At 43.5% G+C, this 24,029-nt stretch overlaps 1 protein-coding gene and 2 pseudogenes across 1 annotated transcript; 1 reads left to right on the top strand and 2 right to left on the bottom strand.

The window, feature by feature from the left end:
• Window positions 1–400: 400 nt before the first annotated feature.
• Window positions 401–6,491, top strand: LOC124658128. The gene is made up of 2 exons (XM_047196553.1): window positions 401–702; window positions 6,009–6,491. Exons 1-2 carry the CDS (start codon window positions 502–504, stop codon window positions 6,216–6,218), a joined length of 411 nt encoding a protein of 136 aa, XP_047052509.1. The 5' UTR covers window positions 401–501; the 3' UTR covers window positions 6,219–6,491.
• A 1,910-nt stretch (window positions 6,492–8,401) lies between these two features.
• LOC124658130 lies at window positions 8,402–11,634 on the bottom strand (annotated as a pseudogene).
• Window positions 11,635–12,926: 1,292 nt separating this feature from the next.
• LOC124656188 lies at window positions 12,927–15,066 on the bottom strand (annotated as a pseudogene).
• Window positions 15,067–24,029: the final 8,963 nt, after the last annotated feature.

A 24,029-nucleotide genomic window follows, 5' to 3' on the forward strand; every position in this document is an offset into this window, starting at 1 on the left:
TACTCCTCTGAGAATGATGTTTTGGCACATGAGAGCATGCTCCCTTTACATTGATATGCATCATTGTAGACACATTTTAAAATATTAGAAAAATTGAAACAAAAAATTCACATGTACATCTTCATGTGCTACACGCTCATAAATTCGTTTCATGAAAATCAACTTGTTGTGGGTGTGTGTAAAAATGACAAAGGTAGGTGCAAAAAATAAGGCTTTTCGCATGATAATTTTTCTCGTTTTCACCTACACCACATATATTATTTTTTCATGAAACTTGACGAATATATACATATTGTGGGGATGTACATGTAGAACTTTTTATAAAAGTTTCAACTTATACATCTGGGAACTAAAGAGTTTTCGATACTCCTTTTTTTGTGTTTGACATGAGTTTCCGATAATCTCCTAGCAAAAAGTAAAATCCCCTTAAAAATTGGTAACCCTAGAGAAGTCTGAAAGTGGACAGAAGAAGGCGGCGAGAGAGAGAGAGAGGGACGAGAGATGTCGATCCTGTGGGAGAAGAGCTCGGCATGGCGGTGGCTGGTGGGGCGGACGCGGGATTCGAAGCCCTTCTTCTTCACCTTCGCGGCGCTCTGCGGCGTCGTCCCCGGCGTGGTGGGCTACGGCGTGATGCAGCTCACCAGCTCCCGCAACGACAAGCTCGAGGCCCACCTCCGCTCCAACGCCCGCCCGGAGACCACGGTGCGTGAATTCGCAACCCCCCTTCCCCACCCCCGCGTCTCGATTAGCAGAAGCATGCTCTGATTTCTTGTGATCGGACGGAGAACTCCACGACTCCCATCGGTGAGGCACGGTTCTGCTCTGTCGTGTATATGTTCTTATTGCCACATCGACACATCGTAGCAAGCATTTCGAATGTACGCGCTAGCGATCTATCTTCTTTAGATTTTCTGTTTGTCCACATTCCAAGATTCGATGTCATGGATAAGAACTGGAGAGCTCGTCTTGAGAGGCATGACGATTGGCAGGATTCGTTCTGGGCGATTATTGTCAGCCATATATCTAAAACTCACGCGATTATAACACCAAGAACACTTGGTGTTGGGCTGCGTAAGCATTCCAGCTTTTCTGGGTTGGTTCTTTCCTTTTACTCATTGAACATGAAGTCTAACTGCCCACCTGACGAGCAAAATCATGCGATTGTGCCATCCCAAGCGTGCGCTAGGCCAGGGCAAATCTACCTGCGTCGGCTTGGAGTGAGCAGACTTGTGCACACCTCACTGATTGCCCAATTTCTAGAAGTAAGTAGTAACTAAGGCTTGGCACAAGATACCTAGGCCTGGTTGGGTATCTCTGGCTAACAGGGTTTCAACAACCATTGTGCTGTGTACCTTCTTCAGATCATTTGATGCATAGTTCAAACAAAAGAAAGCTGTAGTTACTTGCTGAAACATTACCAATGATCCTGTGAAGTTGTAACTAATGGACATGTTAAGTGATATTCAGCCAAAATTTGTCAAAACAAGTAAAATGTCAATAGAATGGGGATACATGCGACACTTGTCGTGAGAGAAAGGTGGGTGTTAAAGATTAGAGAAATTAGCATGGTCTGTTCCACAGTAATGGTATTCTTGTTTTGTATTTTTGTGCTGTACCCATATCTAGTGCCAGTGGCGGAGCTAGCTCAGGATTGTAGCCTGCGCAAGCTTTGAGTGCAGCCAAGCTTAGCAGAAGAACACTATATGCTTTGGATGGAACATGGCGTGTGAGTTTCTTTTATGCATAATACATTGTTCAATTGCGGTGAAGATGCAACCAGAAGAACAATATAACATACTAATTGCAAATCTTTGAGATATGGCTAGTATTACAATTTTAGGTTGTTCTAATGATGGTTTATTCTGCTGCTACACATTAGGAATTACGTGTAAAATTCATCCTTGATTAAGAAGCACCACTGAACAGCTATAGTGTAACAGGGTCCAGAACAAAGTAAGAAACTGGCGTTAGTGAGGAAGTAAATTAATTCATATAGTGCTACTGTCGAATGGTATTCATATAGTGCTACTGTCGAATGGTTTGGTTATCTATGTGTTTTGCTGGTAAGGTTCATGAGATCCCTAAAAGTCATAGACACCACCACGATTGCTGAATCTTGATTACTAAATATTTCACATACAACTAGGGCTGGGCATATGGCTACCAAACCGAGGAACCAAACTGAATACGTTAGATAGTCTGGTATATGGTTAACAGTGTGGTTCATAAGTTCGTAACGGCTGAAGCTTCGGTTATATCAGTACAAAACTGACACAGATTGGTTTCTACCGAACTAACCAGATAGGCCCCATTTGTCCTGGACTTCCTGATCCCTTCTGGTGTGGGCTGCCCGTAATGGGCCTTCTGGTTTCAGTCTCACGGTACTGTGTCTACTGCGTAGCAGTACTATTATCCCCTGAAACAAAAGAAACATAGCAACCTACTAGTACAACCAGTCTCTCTGGACATGAACTTTCATGCAAGGCTGTGTTAATGTCTGAGCATGACGGTCCAACTCATATGCACCTAATGTGTAAAGAACTATGTTGTACGTGGACTTGTGCTTGCCATGTATTCTAATTAATCTTCATACACAATATACATGCATGGAAAATTTGAGGACTAGATCGTTACACAGACACTGATGTGGTATTGATTGCTGTGTTGTGCTTGGGCTCCTCACTGATGTAGATGCCTAATGGAGTGCTGGACACTTTGCTCTTGTTTTTTCTTGGTCCAGAACACTTCTTACTCGATAGTTATTAGTTAGAGAATTTCTAGACAACACAGGTTGCAATGTGTGATAGTATGATGTGCAGTTATCGTGTCGTTCTAAAATTCATGTCAACTTTGGTTAATATAGTAATTACCGGAACCGTACTGAAGTAGTTTGGCATTTACCAAAACCTAACCCTGTTCTCAATTCATAGCATGTTTTCTGAAGTACTGAAACCGTATTTATCAAATAACCGCATTTACCAAATTAACCAAACATGCACCCCTAGGTACATGTAATTTAAGTACATCGTTATATTACAACCTAACTTGTATGCATCTGTTGAATTAACCGAACATGCACCCCTAGGTACAAGTAATTTAAGTACATCGTTATATTACAACCTAATTTGTATGCATCTGTTGTGTTACTCCCTCCTATTTGTAAGGCGCACGAGCTTTTTGTGACGAACCTTTGACCAAAAAGTTGAGCAATAATATCTCATTTAGATTCATATTGAAAAACACTTTCTAATGATATGAACTTTTCATCAGATAATCTTTTATTTACTTTATACCATTTTTTGGTCAAATGAAAATCTTGCATGTGCCTTATAAATGGGAATGTAGGGAGTAGTTTTCTGCATGTGCCTTATAAATGGGAATGGAGGGAGTAGTTTTCTAGACCTTGCTCTGTGGCATGCTTTGCTATACATGATTTTGGATATACACTCTAGTGGATTGCAGTTTTTTTATGTACAGATAGACTGGAATGCCTTCAAGAAACATGTCCACTACTTGAGTTCTAGTTACACAGTTGACCAGTATTCTTTAGTAGAATATATGGTCCTAGGACAAACCTGCTTCAGTATTGGTAGTTAACAATATGTGAAAGACCTCTTATCTCCTTACTATCGAAGGGGAGTTAGTGGTGATGGTGATTTTGACGCATGTCCTTTCATCCCACATCATATCTTCCTCCTCCACCACTAAAGGCCACCTCAGTTTTCGATATGTGGATTCGATTTAAGAAAAACAGCTACACTATCTTCCCCCTCAAGATTAATCAACAAAACAGACCAAACGCTGTACCCCTTCTCCTGGTAGCAATTCCAAAAGAAAAAAAGGACCATGGTTCTGGTTCCTTTCTTTCTATCCAATTCTACCCAAACCACCTCCCTACAGAATCGACTTGATCATTGCAAACAAATCTTAATAGAATTTGTTTTCTGTATCAAACCCCTAGTGTCAATCTCATCTTAAGTTGTCTCCAATTCATCGTCGGAACCATCAAGGGCCCTTTTTTCCTCTAGCCGGGAAGAACAGTGAATTAGGCAGCCTCAGTGATGGCCCTCGTTGCCAAGCGTCGGGAGTAGCAAAAGAAAGCTGCCGCTGCGTCCAGGAATTAGCAGGTCGCTCTGCACCTTGCTAAAACTGCTTAGCACTTACGGGTTTAGCATGCTCGATGGCGCACTTGTGCACATGTGATGCCTTTGATTCAGCAGCCTTGTGATCTCATCTGCTCGTTTTGGGCTGTCTAATAGCAAACTGAGTACATTATTCCCGTAAGTCTTTCTCTCCATTCGTGTCCTCCCCCTTCATATGGGGTGTGTTCTTATACCTTTTGCCAGTGTTGATGCTGGAGCACGATCTGAGTACCTTTTCTCAAGTGCTGCCTTGTTGTGCACTTGTGCCAATGTGATATACCTCTCCGCATTGTGCTGTCACTAGTGATTTTTCGTGAATCAAGTTGAAGTCGGTGTGCATATTTGAGTGAGTTGAAGTTTTCGGTTCTTACTTACTTCACTGTTTGAGCAACATGACATTGGAAGAAAAGGAATTGAGTTGCAAGTAGGGGATTTAAGTGGGAAGTGTTCTGATGTGGAATTGAAAGTTCAAATTCGATGTGAAAGTTTCCCAAGTTGATGAGCTGAAGAAAGGGAAGGAAGCCTTATTCAAACTGTTTATCCGTGCAATAGCAGTTTCATGGTGCAACTTGTTAAGGGTGGCAAGATTTGCATTGAGAAATCATTTGCCTCTTGTGAAGTAGCAGCATAATCTTGTGTGGAAACTATTGTGGTATATGCAAGACTTGTGCATGTCTTTCACCTATGAATAAATATTTTTTTGTGTATGTCAATGGTGGTTTCTAATACTCGCTTTTAGTTAGTCGAAATGTGCATAATCATACATATCATCATGTGACCTTCATTCAGAAGTGAGTGAAGGGGCAAAGAAGCTCATTTCTTATTTGGAAAATATCATTCATGAATGTTTATTTGGACAGTACAGACCAATATTGACGTGTGGACCATATAATACCTGATGTGATTGACAATTGCCTTCTTTACCATCTAAATTTACACTATACATGTTTATCTGGTGATAGCTATGAATTTGTGTCCCAAGTATTGAAAAACAAATTGGTGGTGGCTATTTGGACCAGGTCATCCCCATTCCCATTACTTAGCTACAATCTTTTATCCACTTATTGATTTTTTTATGATGGCTACCCGAACCTGGTTGTCCACATTCCCATTACTTCAAACGGAGATGCACTATCTTACATAAATCAGGGAAAATGAGAAGTTCATATTGGAAATACATAGACAGTCGCTATGGTACAAACAATTTCGAGATATAAAGAGTTTCTTAGGGGTTGTTGGTTTGATGCCATATGCTGCCATTACTCTGTCTGGAAATGCCGTGTGCGGCCTGTATTATTGTTGTGTTTGATTGAGTACTTTGAATTTTTGGTCCCTGCAAACAATCTGTAAGAGATGGTTGTGCATGTAGATACTATCAAAATATGCTTCTAGAGTACCTTTGTGGGAAAAGGGTGTGCAGCTTAAATAAGTAATACTCCTAGAATATCCAGGTGGATGAACTTTGACGAAGTTTGATACCCTAACAATTTGTTGCCATTTAATATGTTCCTTGTCCAGTCCATACCATGGTTGAATGTTTGCTGCATTTTTCCAAAGCATCTGTAAGAAATTGTTGTGCAAAGAATTTATATTAGGTGGATGTTGCCAACCATTGTCTAGTTATCAGTTCAGCATATGTAACTCTTCACTCCCAACAAAGTGCTTGACATCTATTTGCACAGCTAAAGGTTTTAACTTTATTTTTACTTCCTGACAGACCATATATCCAATTCTTTCCTCTGTATCTTTCTATCTTTCCAGCTTCCAGGTGCATCTGTCATGCACATTTTGTTGTGGTCTGTTAGTGCTTCTCCTGAAGTTTTGTTTATTTCATTTCCACTAACTTATGGAACCATTGAACAACAGATGATGGGACAAGTGAACAGGGAGAGGCTGGCAGAGTTTCTCGGTGAGATACAAAGGAAAGAGGACACAAATGACAGATACGTCGCTGCTCTTAAAGGGGAGACACTGACAAGGAAACGCTATGAACGAATTCAGCCTGTCCAGCAGCAACCTGCCCAGGAGAATGCAAAGGACCAGCAAGCTACCCAGGAGAAGGGCAAGGCTAAGTGAACATAAATGAGCTGTAGCTCTAAAAACTTTATGAAGGGAGGTTTATGGATCATATTTCCTCTTTATGAGATAGTGGAAGTAGCATTAGCGGGACAAGTAAACTCCTTTTCAAGTCTTATCTTTGGCAACTTTTGATTAGTTCCTTAGATGCCCTTATAGCAAGAATGATGCAGGAGCAAGAAAGTATGTTTCATCTGCCTTTCCAGATTCTTGCTATTCAAATAACACGGATATCAAATTCAATTCGTAAGTAATGCTGGTCAATCGATGACAGTTATATGCTCTAAAAAATAGGCTTTGCTCTTTGACACGTTTTATATGGACTTCAGTCATGCTTTATTGGAGTTGTCTGACGACGAGGAAGGAATATAGAATAGGATGCTGGCCTTGTTCCTTTTGAAGTTTGGACTTAGGTTCAGTCAGGAATTTACATATAGAAAGGATTTGAAGTTTGGACTTCGGTTCAGTCAGGAGTTTGCGTATAGAAAGGAGCCAGGAATCGCATGCGCATTAGCAACCAAGCTTCTTTTGCTTCTGCAATCGTGCTTTTCGCAATTCTCAGTCATGAATGGAGCTCAAACCTTGGCGCATAGCAACCTGAAGGCTGGTTTCCATAGCGAATGTTTGAGAAAGGAGCTAGTAGAGGGCAGCGCATCTGCATAAGCACTCGTTGACTAAGCCTTGCGTTCCTCAGGGAGGTACGAAACGTTTTGCCCCTGCTCCTTTCTCCCAGGCGGCGGGCACCAGATCCCATCTCCACCGGTGTGAGCTCTAGGCCTCTTTTCCTCCGTTTGCCGCTCCAGCGGCAGGAGGGGGAGGGGATCTCATTCCTCCTCTGTTTTGTAGTTAGGGCTTGTCTGCTATGGTGCGTCGTTGGGTGGTGGGAGCGGCGCCCGGACAAATAAATCTGCCTCGACTCCACTTCCACACCGTCGGCGACCTTCACGGCGGTGTCTCGGAGTTGTTGGCAATGTGTGCTTGTCGATCTTTCAGGTCGGTAGCTTGGTTTTCTCGCCGTTCTTCAGATCTGGCGAGATCTGTTTCTCGACGTGTCACTGGCGTTTGTCATTGTCCACGACGACGCTGGGGGCTGGGGTGAGGTGGTTCTTCTGGAGCGAAGATGTTGGTCCGGAGGTGGTGGATATGCTGTTCTTCTCCGACTTCGTCGATGGGAGACGGCGTATCTTGGTCCAAGACAGCACGGGAACGTCCCCCGGTTGACGTGCCACAGCGACATGTGCCTCGTTGCTTGCAGCAGGCTGTTCATCGACTCACAAAGCGGATCTTGCAAAGGTGGAGGCTCGGCGTCTCTTCTTGCGTTCGTCTCGGCGGTGTTGGAATTGAACAGCGGCCGCTGGCTACGGTGCTTGCAGGAAACCCTAGAGATCGTTTTATATTTCTTGATCTTTTAGGATTTTATCTGCAAATTCAGGATAATCATTTTATCCCGGTTTGTCTTTTAGTTTCCACATGTGTTGTTTCATGTAACTTGGTTTTCGATTAATGAAATATGTGGTTGCTCTCATAAAATAAAAAAGCACTCGTTGACTAACTTGAGGGCTCGCTGCCTATTTATCGTTGGGTAACAAATATGCACACCAAGATCCACCGAAGGGGAGTTAGGAATGGAGAGAAAATCATGGCACGCAAAATCATCACAGGTGATGCCTGACCTAAAATAAAATTGAGCAGCTGGAGAAGCTCTGCTATCCAACCGCAGGTGGCAGGCGTCTATGCCACTTGTCGGTGGAACAACGGTCATGGACACCGAATTCCATCAGCTCGAGCTCCTTAGCGTTGAAAAGGAAGAACTTTGAGAAATTGAGTTCCCGCGGCTTTCCCTCATAGCGTTTGAGGCCTTGAGCACCACTTGCCTGAGAGGCTGAGACTGTGTTCAGGATTTGGTTTCGAATTTGGGCCTGAGCCGCCCAAGATCTCCATCTTCTCCGCCTTGATTACCCAGACAGCCAGCGGGGAAGTGTTGTAATGTGATTGTAAATGATTGCGGCACAATGCTCTGGAGCGTCGTTGCAGTAAAGCTGTCCATGATCTTTTCAGACAAGGCGCATGTATGATAATTAAGGTAGAAAGTCGTCCCAGAACTGCACAATTCTAAACTGACATTAATTACTTCAATCCCTCATTCTAAATTGTTTGTACTCACTCGGTCCCGATTTATAGGGCCTGCGCTCCCTAGAAAGTAGAACATCTAAACTTTCTAATGACATGTGTTTTGAAACCTAGGGATACACGGAAGACCTATAAGCCTAGGGATACAAGGAAAAGGTGCAAACAGAGATCTATAAATTCAGCCATGCTCTGCCCTCAAACAACTGAGTATCCTATCTTAGAACACACTATTACATGCTAAAACTCTACACAGGGACTGCAGCAACTGGAAACGGCAGCTTTGCATAAGAATGTGGTGTTGGCACCTCTGAAATCTGGTCCGTGTTTGCAGAGCTCCCTAAGGACCTTTCAGCTACTCCATGTTTACCTGGCTACCTGCACCTTGCCTGAGGCGTGCCTTTCGCACCGCCTCTTGGATGTGCCTCTCGTGCTCCTTGAGCATGTCCTCGATGTTCCCTCCTGGCGGCACCAATGGCCCTGAGTGGTGGATCCTTCTGAACTTCCTTCCATGGTTCTGGCCACACAGAAAGGCAACGGCACGAGCCACGTGAGATGAAAGAAAAATATTCGATACTTCCCTACTAATGGTGTCCTTTACCTCTGGGGGTTCTTGTGAGATGATGTAGGTATATCAGGTGGCTGATTCTGATTGGTAACCTCAGCTGCATTCGTGAGGTCTGTCGCACCAAACTGTGGTATATGTGAATGTGATGATGCCTTTTCCCTTGAGGTAGATGTATTTGCGACATGTACAGAACTGCAGGCACGACCAGGCACCGTCGTGCCATCGTTGTAATCTCCCATGTTCCGTGTTGAGCCAAATTCAGGAACCTGCACCGTGGTTGGCAACGGACGTGGCTCCACCCGGAACCCAGGCACACTGTCCTCTGGGTTGAACTTCATACTGTTGCTCTTTGAACTGGTATGTGCGTTTTCCTGCTGGGTCACAAGGATATGCACTTGGTGAAATGTACTTCTTAAGGTGCTTGCCTTTAGGAGATAAAGTAATGTGCTTCAAGGGAAATGACAAAGCCGCCATTTTGGGGCTAATTTTTTTAATGAATGTGCCGATGTTTTAGGAAGCATAAAATCTGACAGCAGTACAGAATTAGAACCAATAGAACAGACAAATGATTTGATTTCTTTTAATTTGGAAACTTGAGCAACAGTCCTGAATCGCAATCATACCCACCTTTGACTCGGCAGCACAATTTACAGCACGACTGGTTACATGATTCTCATTTCCTGGTTTGAAAGATTCAGTTCCACGTCCACCTAAAGCTGTCTTTCTTTGCCTGCAAGAACATGAACGCAGAGTGCTGGTATTTCATTTAACTGCCCAACAAGGTGCACAGCGAATCTGGATGGAACAAGAAATGGTGGTGTTGGCAAGTGTACCTCTTAGCTTCCTCTTGCCTGAGTCTAACATCATATTCTTTGCTTGCTGGAAGTTTTGGTAGGTCTGAAGGGTCGCAGGCAAACGGCTCTGTTGTAAGAAACTGAAAGATATTTGAAACATGGATAAGTGCTACAGATCCAGAGATATCCGCACAAGCAAAATACTATGGGTGCACACAGTCACACAAGGAGAGTTCAAAAAACAGTGGCAGTTAAGGTCACCACTGATTTATTTCCCCTTGAGAATGTAATCTGGCCTAGTTTGATTCCGCAATATACTAACAAAAGTGTAATTTTAACTATACTGGTAATACTAATATGTTAAACTTCCAGAGAAGTAAAAAATGATTCTTATGATAGCATATGAAACTTACATCACTCTGAAGAGCTGAGGAAGCTGTTCCACGAACTTCTGGTTCTAATGAAAGCAAGGAGTCTATGAGAACTACAGCGGAAGGAGGAAAAACTTTGAAAGTCTCAGCAACACACCGCCTATATTGCTGCTGAGGCTTGAACATTGCTGTTTCTGGCACCTTTGATTTCTTGCAATAGTCATCCATTGGAGACCCACAAAGTTTAAAGATCTTGTGAATTTGCTCCACCTAGGACACCATTACCACAAAAAGACTGGAGACCTCAACCAGCTAAAAATATGAAAGTTAACTGACATGGTTTATTCTGGATCTCCAGAGGTAAAATAAGAGATACCTCGGTTCTTCCTGGCATGATTGGTTTGCCAGAAAAGAGTTCTGCCACAATACACCCTGTGCTCCACATATCTACAGCAACACCATACTCTGTGGCACCAAGTAAAAGCTCTGGTGGTCTGTACCACAATGTCACAACTCGGCTAGTTAGTGGTTGCGGGTTGTCGGGGTCATACGATATTGCCAGGCCAAAATCTGCAATCTTCAGTACTCCGTTGCTGTCAATCAAGAGGTTCGAGCCTTTGATGTCTCGATGCAGAACTCCATTTTTGTGGCAATGACCAAGGCCATGAAGCAGCTGTTGAACGAAGCATTTTATCTGATAATCATGTTTAATTGTTTTAGTCATATAAGTTTCTTATAACTATTCAATGCAAGAGTGGGACGATAACCACCTGTGGCTCGGTGAGTTTCAGGCCTGGAGTTGCAATAAGACCGGAAAGGTCATGTTCCATGTATTCAAAAACAAGATACAGGGTTTGTGATACACGGGATGTTACAATTCCTTCAAGCTTTATGATATTTGGATGATCCAGTCTCCGAAGAATATGGATTTCTCTAGCCATAAAGCGAACACTTTCAGGATCCATGTTGATGAACCTCACCTTTTTGAGTGCAACAATCTTCCCTGTTTCAAGATCTCGAGCTTTATACACAATACTGTAAGTTCCTTGTCCAATCTACAACTCAAAAGAAACCATTCAATTATTCAAGTAATTTAAGTCAGAAAAATTCTAAAACACATAATCCACACCATTAAATCAGTTCTTCACCTTGTCTAATTTCTCAAATGAATCGGCCCGGCGCGGCAACCAGCCTTCTACTGCTTTAGGTGCAACATTTGTAAGCCAAGCTGGCCACCCAGCAACAACATGCTCACCTGAGAGCCCTTTCAAATCTGCAATGTTACTACTGCTTATCCTAGCATCAAAACCTACAACCACCTTCTCTTCAACATCTGGCATGACTTTGCTACCATCGTTTGTACCTGATGCAGTCTTAGAGTCATCTTTTCTTGATGCTTCTGTCGTTTCGGAAGTGGCATCAGCATGATCTTTGGTGCCTTTGGAGCAAAGGCAGCCCATAAGTACATGTGATGCCTTCTTGAACCAGTGAACCAGATTGAGACCAATCTGTGCAGCCTTTCTAGCCAATATCTGCACATTACAAGAAATGACCATTGCCTGAATTCTCAGTCTTGCCAAAGCTGATCATATTCTTAACCAAACAATGACAACATCATATGAGGTTTTCCACTTGCATGGTATTCTTAGAAAACAAACTACATGTTTATTTCTTACATAATAAAGCAATCCATGTTTGAAGAAATGAAGTGGCATAAATCCAAATAAAATTTGAGAGTTACTGAATCCTTGAAAACAATGTTAAAGTGAACCTCAAGGTAACACCAATTAAGGCTGGAAACGGTAAAAAAAATCCTTTCGTATAATTATATGATACCAACCAATATGGAAAAATTGCCCATGATTTGTAACTCACAAAATTATGTCAAATCCAGATAAGTAGGTAATGGAACACAAAAATGACATACTTCTCACCTTTAAAAGGCAGCTGAACTCTGAAAATTTCAGCTTGGTGTGAAGGCACATGCCAATAACAAGAACCAAGAACCTGGTATCAGTCTGTTTTCTCCTTGCAAGAAAACATCATGGCGCCTACTCCCCATTAGTCCTTGGACAGGGAGGAGCGGTGAGAAGCAGCAATACAAAATGAAATTGAATCCAGAAGACCAGGGTAGAAGATACAGATATCACATCAATGAAGTTTTATCTGAAATTCCTCCTTTATTTCTTTCCTAACACAACAAGGAAAAAAATGAAAAAAAATCTCAAAAGGAAATGCTGCAAACCATTAGAAGTTTTTTAATAGTAACAAACCATTAGAAGTTACAGACAACGAAGCAATGGATAGGAGGGATTTTCGAGAGCTAAAAATAGTTATCAGCTATATTCTGTTCTAAAAATAGTCAACAGTTATGTTTCTTAGTATTTTATACTACTCCTTTTGCGGATAGGACTTGCCAAATCACTGTTAGCTGCTGAATTACTATGTCAATATAAAAGGTAAAGAAAATTTAGAAAATTAGATTACTAGCTAAACATTTCTACAATAACACTGTATTGCTAGAACAAAATCTAAGTTGCTAACCCTAATTATTATGGCTTATTTAGCATTGCAACAAAATTTACACTTTTAATGTGTGAGACTCATGCATGAGTCCTGACAAAAAACAAACTGAAACAAACAAGTGAGCCATAAACCCAAGTTTCTCATGCTGACAGTCATGTTGTTGAGGAAATAAAGGCAATAATATTATTTAGTATTCAAAACTTGATGTGCTGCAGTTGAAATCAATACTGAATTATTGACCAAGTAATTATAGCATTACTAGTTGGTAACAAACAATGTTCCTTGTCTCCGAGTTCTAAGCTACTAATCCTTGCCAGTATGGTTTTGACAAATTTTGCAATAAATATTTGAAGGTAGGAAGAAAATCACATGTACAAAATTACTGCTCTTCAAAGTCCTAAATCGGATCTGGTAAACTAAACAGAGCACCTTTCAGATCAGCAAACCGCTGAGCTTCAGAAGTCCTGCCAGCACCCGTAAGAAGGCGGATGATGCAGTCATAATTCTCTTCAGATGCTTCCAGGTTGTACTCTTGCACCATGGAGTCAAAAATTTCAAGAGCTTCATCATGCAATCCTGCTGCATCACAGATTCTCAGAACCACATTGAAGGTGACATTATTTGGGACAAATTTGTTTGACAGCATCCATGCAAAGAGATCGAGTGCCTCCTTGTGTCGCTGGTTGATTGCATAAGCTTCTATTATTGCAGTGCAAGTCAGGGATCCCTTGGACTCTATGCGATTGAACACCCTCTGTGCTCCCTTGAGATCCCCACACCTGCCATACATGTTAATAAGTTCCGCAGCAACTAACGGGAGAGGTTCCATCCGTAACTTCAACACCTGACCATGAACTTCCTTGCCGGGTTGCAATGCCCCAATATCAGAGTAGGCACTCAACATCCTGGTGATGGCAACAGCATCAGGCCGACGGTTGGACAGCAACATTGATCTAAACACTTCAATAGCAGTTGAAGGGTCTCCATTCTTTAGGTAAGCATCAACCAGTGCAGTCCAAGCCCGTACAGTTTTCTTGTCCATAACATGAAACACCCTGCGAGAGTAATCCAAATGACAGCATGCACCATACATGGTGATCAGGGAAGTGCATAATGGGACATTTGGCAGGAACCACCTCCTCAGAGCATATGCATGGATTTCTTTCCCCTCGCTCAATGCCCGCAACTTTGTGCATACTGGGAGGACAGTACCCACCGCAACAAGATCTGGCCTGACTCCTTCTTGCTGCATCCAAACAATGCACCTCAGAGCCTGATCTGGCCTCCCATTGGATGCATACCCAGACATTAGCGCGGTCCATGAGACAGCATTCCTCTTCTTGGTGCTATAGAATACTCGCCTCCCAGAGGCCAAATCGCCACACTTGCAGTACATGTCTACCAGCCCTGCGTGGATCTTTGCTACATCTTTACGGTCTGGAAACTTCTTGAGCACCAAGCCATGAATCTCCCTACCCAAGTTGCGCGCACGTAAATCGCCAATAACTGGCACGATCGAGGTGAGCACCACTGAGTTCACCTTGATCCCGTTGTCCACCATCCACCGGAAATGCTCCAACGCCTCCCTCTTCATCCCCTTGTGTGCGAACCCAGAAATCGCTGCGCCCCATGCCACCACATCCCTCTCTGGCATTTCCTCAAAGACCATCATTGCCAGCTTTACCTTCCCGCACCGGAAGTACACATCCATGAGACCAGTCATGAGCATACCTGGCGCACCTGCAAATGCGTTCTTGACCAGCATTGCGTGTGTGGCAGTAGCCATAGCCATTGATGGCCTGGCACTCCCAGAGATGGACTTGAGGATGCACCCGTATGTGTACTCGTTGGCGTTGGCCCCAGCAGCGCGCATCTTTGCAAACTCGCCTGCAACAGCATTCCCTGCCTCCCCTCGGCCACGGCGAACATGCCCATGGAGTAATGCGTTCCAGGAGAAGGCACTGGCCCGAGGCAAACCGTCGAGCACCTTGCGGGCGTCGTCGGCGGCACCGACCGTAAGGTAGAGCTCGATGAGCCTGGCCAGAAGAAATTCGTTGGAGTCAAGGCCGTGGACACGGAGGTGCGCGTGGATCTGGCGGGCGTGGGCCAGGGAGCGGCATGCGGACAGGAGAGCGGTGAAGGCGGAGGGGCCTCGCGGGGACGCCGCGGTGGGATAGATGGTCAAGGAGAGAGAGCGCGGAGCGGAATCGTCCCGCACGCACGAGACGGCATATCTCCGCGGAGAGCGCGGGCGCGTTCTTTGAGTCCGGCCGGAGCTCCACCTGGGTCGTACCGGGGGTGACCGCGGCGGCGTCAGCGTCGGCGAGAGCGCAGGAGGGAGCTCTCGCTGGTATGGGAAGCTTGAAGGGTTTGGAATGGGGGACGAGCTTGGTGGGTAGAAAATGGGGGTAGTTGAGGCTAGCGAGAGAGGAGGAGGAGGTAGAGGCCATGGCCATGGCCATGGCGAGCTTGGGTTCGTTTTTGGAGGGAAGACGGACCACGTATAGGGATTGGATAAAATGAAGGGCGTTCGATTAAGGCTATCTAGAGAACGTTCTCTAAGTAATTAACTAATGGACATTTTAACATCATGCTGTTCTACAATGTGACCTCATTCTTGGAGTTAACCACAAGGACATAAATTAATTGCTGAAAATAGTTCAGATGCTAAATTTAATAGACTATATACTATTTGATGTTTAAGAATTATAATGATATGGACAACAGAATGTATAAAGAATGGATGGTGTAGATAGTTTACATGATAGATTATAATTAATAAATATTAGTACGATGATATGGCTGGCAAAAAGAATAAGACGAAGTGAATAGCTTGCATTTTTAAGTTAAAAGAATAACTTGCACATTGAGAGAGATTATCACTGATTAGTGAGTTTTGCTTTATAAGAGAGAAGGAAAAGGTGTTTCTGCTCCCGGGTGCATGTGCATCATTTATTTGAAATGTATTTTAAACATATTTAATTTTTTTAAATAAATATAAAAAATGCCCCATGTAAATCTTGACATGTTACATGCTCACAAAGTTGTTTCAACAAAAAAAACTGACATGTTCTGCGCCTTGTGGAAGAAAGATAATTTTTCCAGAGGCCACAAAAATTGTTAGTTTTATGTGAAACTTTACGTGTACACATAGAAGTGTCCCTTTACATTTTTTCCTAAATTTTTTACTTTCTAAAGGATGTTCTGTACATACCCGATGTGTATGCACATGGGATCAGTTTTGAGTTTTCCTATGAGACATATCAATAGAATGAAATGAAAGGAGTTAGATCGTTTAAAGGGTCCACATTTGAGTGCCATCGAATTTCAGTCCAGGCGCTTTCTTAGAGTTGAAGTTTGAACATTGAGTTAATTGCTTAAGTATTTATTTACAACATCTTCAACAACCTTTATATATTTGCCACCGGTTGCTAAAACCTGAAATTTTAGAAATTTGGCTAAAAAAAGTTGCTCCAAAAGCGTTGCTAAAAGTGCTCCCCATGCCCCTAAACAATTTAGACAACTGAGATTTTTTTTGCATCCAATTGGTATATTGCCAATCCAAAGGCCGCGGCCTAAAAATCCTAAAACGAGTCGAATGGTGCGTGGGAGAGGCTAACTGCTGTGTGGGAGGTTCCGTGTGTGACCTAGCCTTCCATATTCGGTGACTTTGGCCACCGCAACGACTATGGAGGCCTCCTCCGACCTCTCTCGCGCCCAAGAAACCCCACACACCACGAGACGCCTCCTCCTAGTGTGGTCGATCGCTATTCCCGCCCCTTTCGCTCCCCTTGTCACGTCCCATGTCGGCTCGGCCAGCCGCCATTCCCGTTGCCGACAACGAGGACGTGGTCTCCCCTGCCATACTCTGCGCACCAGCCGCCAGGGGGAGAGAGGCGAAGAAGCCCAGCGCGACTACGCATCGGCGCCGCCACAGAAATGGGTGAAAGAATAAGCCCCCTTGCATCCGCGCCTCCATCTTGACCGTCGTGGAGGCTTCGCCGACACTGGCATCCCCCGTGATGCCTTCCCCCGCAGTGGCAATGTCATTGGTGCCCGAGTTGAGCTCACCTGCCGGCGTCAACAACCCAAAGGCCCAAGGACCTGATTGGTCTTTCTTTTTTGTGTTTATGGACTTATTAGTAAAATTTAAGCCTATTTGAAAATTTGGCAATCGAAGGCTAGCAAAGAGAATTTTGTGTGAATTGATATCCTTTTTTAGCAAACCATTATGCAAAGACCGTTAGAGATGCTCCTAGCACTAGTTTGAGCCGGGGAGTTGAGAGTAAAGTTATCAAGTTGGAATTTCAAAAGCCAATAAGGAGCAACTGACTAAGAGAATTGACACAATGTGGCATGCATGATAAAGAAAAACTTGATGAGCAACTAGGAAGAACTAAATAAACAAACATGTTTTGTGCAATTAAGATTTAACAAACCTAATTTGATAGTACAAGTTACATATACAAGATAACTTAAATTTTTGATGAACTATCATTGGTGTGGAGTAATTTTGAACAAGATAGAAGGAGTGTTATCCGGCTCAACCTCATGCTTCTTCTAAGCTTCCTAAAGCAATCTTCTCTTCCCTTCCATCTTCATGAGTACATCTTACCATGGGCAAGGTCAAACGAGAGATGATGAAACACAGTAAGATAAATAACATGATGACAACCAATAAGGTGTAAGATAAGCGGACGTGCCAAACCGATGTATGAATATGATATAAAAAAACTAAAATCACAAGCTTACTTATCGAAAGCATGGGTATCTCTAGTTCTCTACTATGTGATTTTCCGTGATCTCATGTCTCGTTTGTGTGTCTCGGAGTCAGCCTTTGCTAAGCTTCGCCAGAAGCAGCTCGTCGCTTCCTGAATGCCTTCGTGGTGTCATCCGTGCGTCATCGCCAAGTGTGTTAATTACTCAATTTATCCTCTTTTCCTTTCCAGACCCCTTTTCAGGAGCGAGCGTGACTCGATGAAATTCCAAGATCAACCATTCCTGAGGAAGACTTGACTTGGTCTTTATTCGCGCCGTGTTTTCATCGCGTCAAAGGATGAGCAAGTTGTTAATCCAGAAGCAATGCCCTAACATAAAAAAAAACGCCTTCTGCCTTGGAAGGGAAGAGTTCTCACGCTGACACACATGCCAAACACCTTAAAACGCATCATAAGTCATACGCCCTAAGAGATGGTGCCAAACATGAACTATTGTGAGAGGCATCATGTGTACGGTAATCCCTCTCCTTAAGCATTTGCATTTAAGCACCATGCATCGTACATGTCCTTACACAACAATAGCTTACTACTTAGCACCGAGGATCTTGATGCTCTTTTCATCCCACTAGCCGATTGATTTAACACTACCTATTGCAAAAACTAGGTGGTACGGGCACGAAGACTGGAAATGTAAATTTCGTGCTCCTTCCCTTTCCTAGCAGTGTTCATCCTAATCTTCTCATGAGGCAAATTTTATATGTGCTTCTTCTGTATAGTAAGGGCACCTGCGTCATGCAAGAAAATTTTGGCACCATCATGTTGTCATTGTCCCATTAATTGCTAAAAGTGAAAATTCAGAATGATTTATCTCCTAAAATGTTAGTGCGATTGGTGATTTGTTTGCACAGTTGAGTTTGCTCGATGAAGGACCATATATGTGATGCTATGTTTTTAAGAAAATTTTCGCCGCACTAGTTATCAGATTATTAATGTACTATGGTTACCAGATTAACAATGAACAATTGCCATAATGATATAGTGCAATTACAAGATAATTTTATAGATGTTTCTAGGCATTGCAATTTTATGCACATTCAAGTTTATTGCCAATAACTAGGAGATGGTATCATTTTAGAAAAAAGTAGTGTTATGCAGCTTTCCATTGATGTAGAATGAACCTGGCAATCAAGTTATTATAATTTGAAAAATAGTATATAATTCAACGAGTAAGTGATAACAACCTCACAATTAGTGACCAAAAAGCTATAGAAATATTCCAACATGGGATCTAGTTTGGAACACATTGCGAATAAACCAATAATAAAAATGAAGCGTCAGTTGAGTACAAGGTATTTTAAATAAAAGCTTTTAGAATCAAAAGAAAAATCTTGGATAGGTCATCGCTTGTGAAAGGATCGTATGCCGCACCTAGAGGGGGGGGGTGAATAAGTGCTAACCAATTTTTAGTTTTTTTTTCGATTTAGACTTGACACAAAGGTAAATTCTCTAGATATGCAACTATGTGAATTTACCTATCTGACAAGGTCAACAACTAAGCAATATATAGCTAGACAATATATAGGGGAGATAATGAGAATAGAGGTAACCGAGAGTGGAGCACGCGGAGACACAAAGATGATTCCCGTAGTTCCCTTCCTTTGCAAGAAAGTACGTCTACGTTTGGAGGAGTGTGGTCGCTACGAAAGCCAGACCAACGCCACGAAGGCTTCACTCAGGTCTCCTGTGAGCACCGCCACGAAGGTCTAGCCCACTTCCACTAAGGGATTTCCTCGAGGCGGAAACCGGGCCTTTACAAGGTTCTTGGGGCACACATCCACAACCAAATTGGAGGCTCCCAATATTTGTAACAACACAACAATCAACAAGAACACATCAACCACAAACAACTAGGGATTCCAAAGAGGAACACTAGCAAGGGGGCCCTCAAAAAAATGAGGGGGAAATGCAAATCGCTTTGGTGAAGATGTAGATCGGGGTCTTCTCCTTCGATTCTCCAAAGCTCAAGATATTTGGGTGGTTGAGGGAGGATCTAACGATTTTGGTGTTCTTGGTGGCTCAGCAATGGTGGAACAAGTCTTGAGGGTTTGAGCAACTTTCGAAGGTAGGGGAAGGGTCCCTTATATACCCCACCACCTAATCTTCCCGTTGGAACGGCATCGGCGGCAGTGCCGGCCCTGAAACGGCGGCAGTGTCGACCCCTTGACATTAGGTCACACCTGGTCGACAGAGCTGGCCGGCAGTGCCGGGGTGCATCCACCGGTAGTGCTGGCCCTTCTCCACCGGCAGTGCCGGCCACTGGTAGAATTCAGCAACACTCTTTTCTCCTTTTTGAGGGGATCGAGATTATCAGACGTGATACCTTTTCTTTATCTGTCACTCACTTAGCACACAGTTAGATTGTCACCGGTGTTGTTAACAAACACGCAAAACCCGAGAGATCATGAAATGCTCTTTCAATCTCCCCCTTTTTGGTGTTTGATGACAATACCGGGATTTCGCAAAGTAGAGAGCAAGAATAGCATGGTGTTTCAAATAAGAGAGAAACTCCCCCTAGATGTGTGCATACAGGTATTTTGTGTTTGAATACAAATGCACATATATTAGGTACAGAGAAACTCTAACTATCAAGGCATAGGCAACACAATGCTAACAAGACATATGACAGATAATAGACGGAGGGATATAAAAGTTGAGATGTAGAGACCATACCCTTTCATAAAGATATACTCAACTATGTATAATCTCGAACTCCAAGTCTCATAATCATATCATGCATCAATTTGAGATATATCCATAGTCAAGTTGAGATATATATACTGACCATACCATCTCATAAAGACAATCTCAACCATATTGAATTCCGAAAACCATAACAATATGTCACACACTAACATGTCTTGCCACCACACATAGAACAGAGTTTTAAACACCAAGACACAAACGATAAAGTTCAACATAAGCACAAATGATAAAAGGAGGACACAAAATTTAAAGGAATGGTAAATGCATATGCTTGTGCCTCAACCCGAGCAAATCCCGTGCAAGTCCTAATAGACCTTCTTCTCCCCCCTTTGGCATTAAAACACCAAAAAGGAGAAAAGAAGCGATGCTACAACGTCCCATGGAAGCTCAGATATCCTTGGAATGGTTGGAGGATTCTTCCATCTCGTTGTCGTCTTCGGACTCGGCGGGCTCAGGCTCACTGTCTTCATCATCACTAGCAGGATGTTGTCGGTGAGAAAGACCGGGTAGCCCAAGCTGCTCAAACTCAGTCACATTGCCATGCTTTGATAGCCACTGTTCCTCAGGAGTAATGACCTCTTCTGACCCACTCTCAAGAGGAATGTCCAATTTGCGCATAATGAGCTTGGTGTTCCTCCTCTCCATCTTCCTTTCCCTATGAGCTTGGTATTGACGCCTGTTGATGTCAGACTTGAGACAAAACATCTTAGCAAGCTTGGCCTCAATACGAGCAAACCATCCACTGTCAGCAGGGGAACATACTCCATATTTGAGTCCTCTTCAGCAGAATCATCATCACCGGGAAGACGAGGAGGAAGGGTATGAGCCTTGACCTTGAGATCCTTGTGTTTGTGAGGCAGATGGTTAACATCATCAAGGAGTTTGCCATACCCAGCATTGTCACAGTGAGAGCAAATGAAACACATGAAGTAGGGTGCAAACACCGGAGACTTGCGAGACATGATGCAAGACCAAAACTCATTCCACAGAAAATCCATCACATCAAGCTGAAGGCCGGAGTCACGGTGCTGGTGAGTGAGATACAGAAGATTTCCAAGATAGCCATAAATTTGATCAACGCAGCCAACCTTGGGATTGAGGACCTCTCTGTAAATGCGAAGAAGGATGTCATAAACTGAGCGAAGAAACTTCTGAGAGCCATACACCACTTCTCCTTCAAGATATAGATCAACAAGAAGAGACTAATCAATGGGCTTGGGAGTGTTGTGAGCCCAAAAGTATCCTTCCGTGTCGTCAAAAAGCACTGGATAGCCAAGACACTCTGCAAATTGACCCTAGGTGCCATGTAACATGCGACCCTCGGTCATCCAAGTCATAGTCTTGGCATCATCATTGTCAACATACACCGTGGCAAAGAATTGTCCAATAATATCAACACAGTAAGGGTGATGAAACTTCATCAGGGGGAAGAGACCAAGTTGCTCACAAACCTCCCGAGCTTCTGCAAAATACGGAGCATGCTTGTCCATGTGAGCAAAGTTAATATGGTGCATAGGAGCAACTCGATAGGTAGCCTCAGCATAGAGATCAAAATAGGTCTTCTCTTGATATTTAGTCCATAACAGCTCAGAACAGTTGGTGGCCTTGGGCGTGGTATAGATATTTGTTTGACGCTGCCATACTCATGATCAGGCCATTTCGCAATGGGTGTACCTCGCAGCCTTCTGATGATGAGGTGGCGAGGTTCTGTTTCAGCCAAACCCTTCTCCCGACGAGATGCCTTCTTCACCGGTAAGATCTCAGCTTCAAAATCTGCAGGAACATCCCGTTTGCCTGAGTTCATTCGGTGTGGACCACCTGCGCCGGAGAAGGAAGCCATGGAGGGGGGTGCCCTGCCCGATTCCAGCCGACCAGGGGTGGAGGGAGGACACGGGACGGCGGCAGGAGGGCTGGGGTGGCGTCAGCGGCGGCTGGGGCGTCGTGTGGGAGGAGAGGGACGCGAGGGAGAAATGAGGCAGTTGCCCTAACTCCCCCCGGGCCCGTCACTTTGACCCCACCCGACAGCGGCAGTGCCGCTCAACCGAGGCCGGCAGTGCAGGGGTGCAACCACCGGCAGTGCCGGGGTGATACCACCGGCAGTGCCAGCAAACCCGCCCCAAGCCCAATAAAACCTTGAAGTTTTTCAGAGACTTAGAGTATAAGATTGGAATGGTTTCTTAGGTAAGGTGGGGCTTAGGATAGAAAGATCACACTGTTGATGGTAAATTATCACCCATATTCGCAAAAATTGCAAATAAAGCCCAAACATGAGTGATTTCCCATAAGAACATATGAAAGTCAAATAAAATCCATGAAGATCCAAATAACTCCAACTCTTCACATAGAAGAGTGTGGTGGCCTAGGCCACCATGTTTGAGTGATATGGTATGGCACCGCGAAGATATATCTTGGGCCCAAAACCAATACTCGTCATTGAAGCTCACATATCAACACATGATATAAAGAGAATGATGTCTCACTATCGGCATTATGGGGGGAGGGATAGCTCAATAGTTTAAACCGCGCTCCCCCTATTTCCATCCCACATCTAAGCCAAATAAAGTTTTGAGAAGAAGGTGTGTTTGCAAGATGGTCAAGCTATACTCCTTGAATCAATGATATTTAGCTCATTCCTCAAATAGCAAAACCTTGCTTCATCAAGAGGCTTCGTGAATATATCGACAAGTTGATCTTTGGTAGGAACATAGCATATCTCACCACGGGCAACATGATCCCTAATAAAATGATTCCGGATCTCAATATGCTTCGTTCTTGAATGTTGCATCGGAATATAAGAAATCTTGATAGAACTTTCATTGTCACATAAAAGGGGCACTTTGTCACAAGTGACACCGTATTCCTTTAAAGTTTGCCTCATCCATAACAATTGAGTGCATCCACTTGCGGCGGCAACATATTCGGCTTCGGCGGTGGAGAGAGATATACATTTTTGCTTCTTAGAAGACCAATACACCAAGGACCTACCAAGGAATTGGCAAGCCCTGGAGGTTGATTTCCTATCATCCTTGTCTCCCTCCCAATCCGCATCGGTGTATCCATTGAGAAAGAAACTTGAGCCTTTAGGATACCAAAGACCATATCTTGGGGTATCAACCAAATATCGAAAGATTTTTTTGAGAGACATCATGTGGCTCTCTTTAGGAGAAGCTTGATGCGGTGACCCAGCATACCACTGCATGTTGTAGTATACAAGTCGTTGATATGATATTTGTGAAGGGACTTCTTCACAATTGCCATATCCCTCAGAGTGGTACAACAAAAACATTGCAGGTCATAACACTCCAAATATTATTACAAACATTGTCTTAACAAGTTGGTATTCTCACAGGTCCGATGAGAACACCCTATGATACTACTTAAGTATGATTGCAACTCATATATATAAAAGAGAGCTCAGCAACTTATTTAGGTAAGTTCTACGCTGCTCAGCTCTATGATACTAGGGTACATCACTACTCCTCCGCCTCATTCTCGTCGGGTCCGTAGACTATCCCATAGTCTACTCCTTCAACTCCGCCGGTCAGATCAGGTTCCTCGTAGACCAGCTCGTAGCCTCCTTCCGGTGCTCCATCGGCGATGGCCTCCACTTCCGTATCACAGTCTAGCAAGGGTGTCGAAAGAAAGTGAGTACAGAGGTACTCAGCAAGTTCAAAAGAGTAAAAGGTGTTTGATGCACTAGCTACGACCATTGATTAGGAAATCTCAGGTCAATGCATGTTTCGAAAACATTTCTTCAAAAGGTTGCTTTTATTATGAAAACTATGCCTTCATAGGTTGACCAGAACTTTGTGGAGTTCCTTTCCTGCCGCGTTCGCAGTTCCCTTCCCGGAACAAGGAGTGACAGCCACAATTTGATACACTCTGCAGAGGTGCGTTACTTTTCCCATAAGAGATCTTATCCTTTTTGCCATCCGCATGGACTT

The sequence above is a fragment of the Lolium rigidum genome, chromosome 5 (genome assembly GCF_022539505.1).
Source record: "Lolium rigidum isolate FL_2022 chromosome 5, APGP_CSIRO_Lrig_0.1, whole genome shotgun sequence".
Classification (NCBI taxonomy): Eukaryota; Viridiplantae; Streptophyta; class Magnoliopsida; order Poales; family Poaceae; genus Lolium; species Lolium rigidum.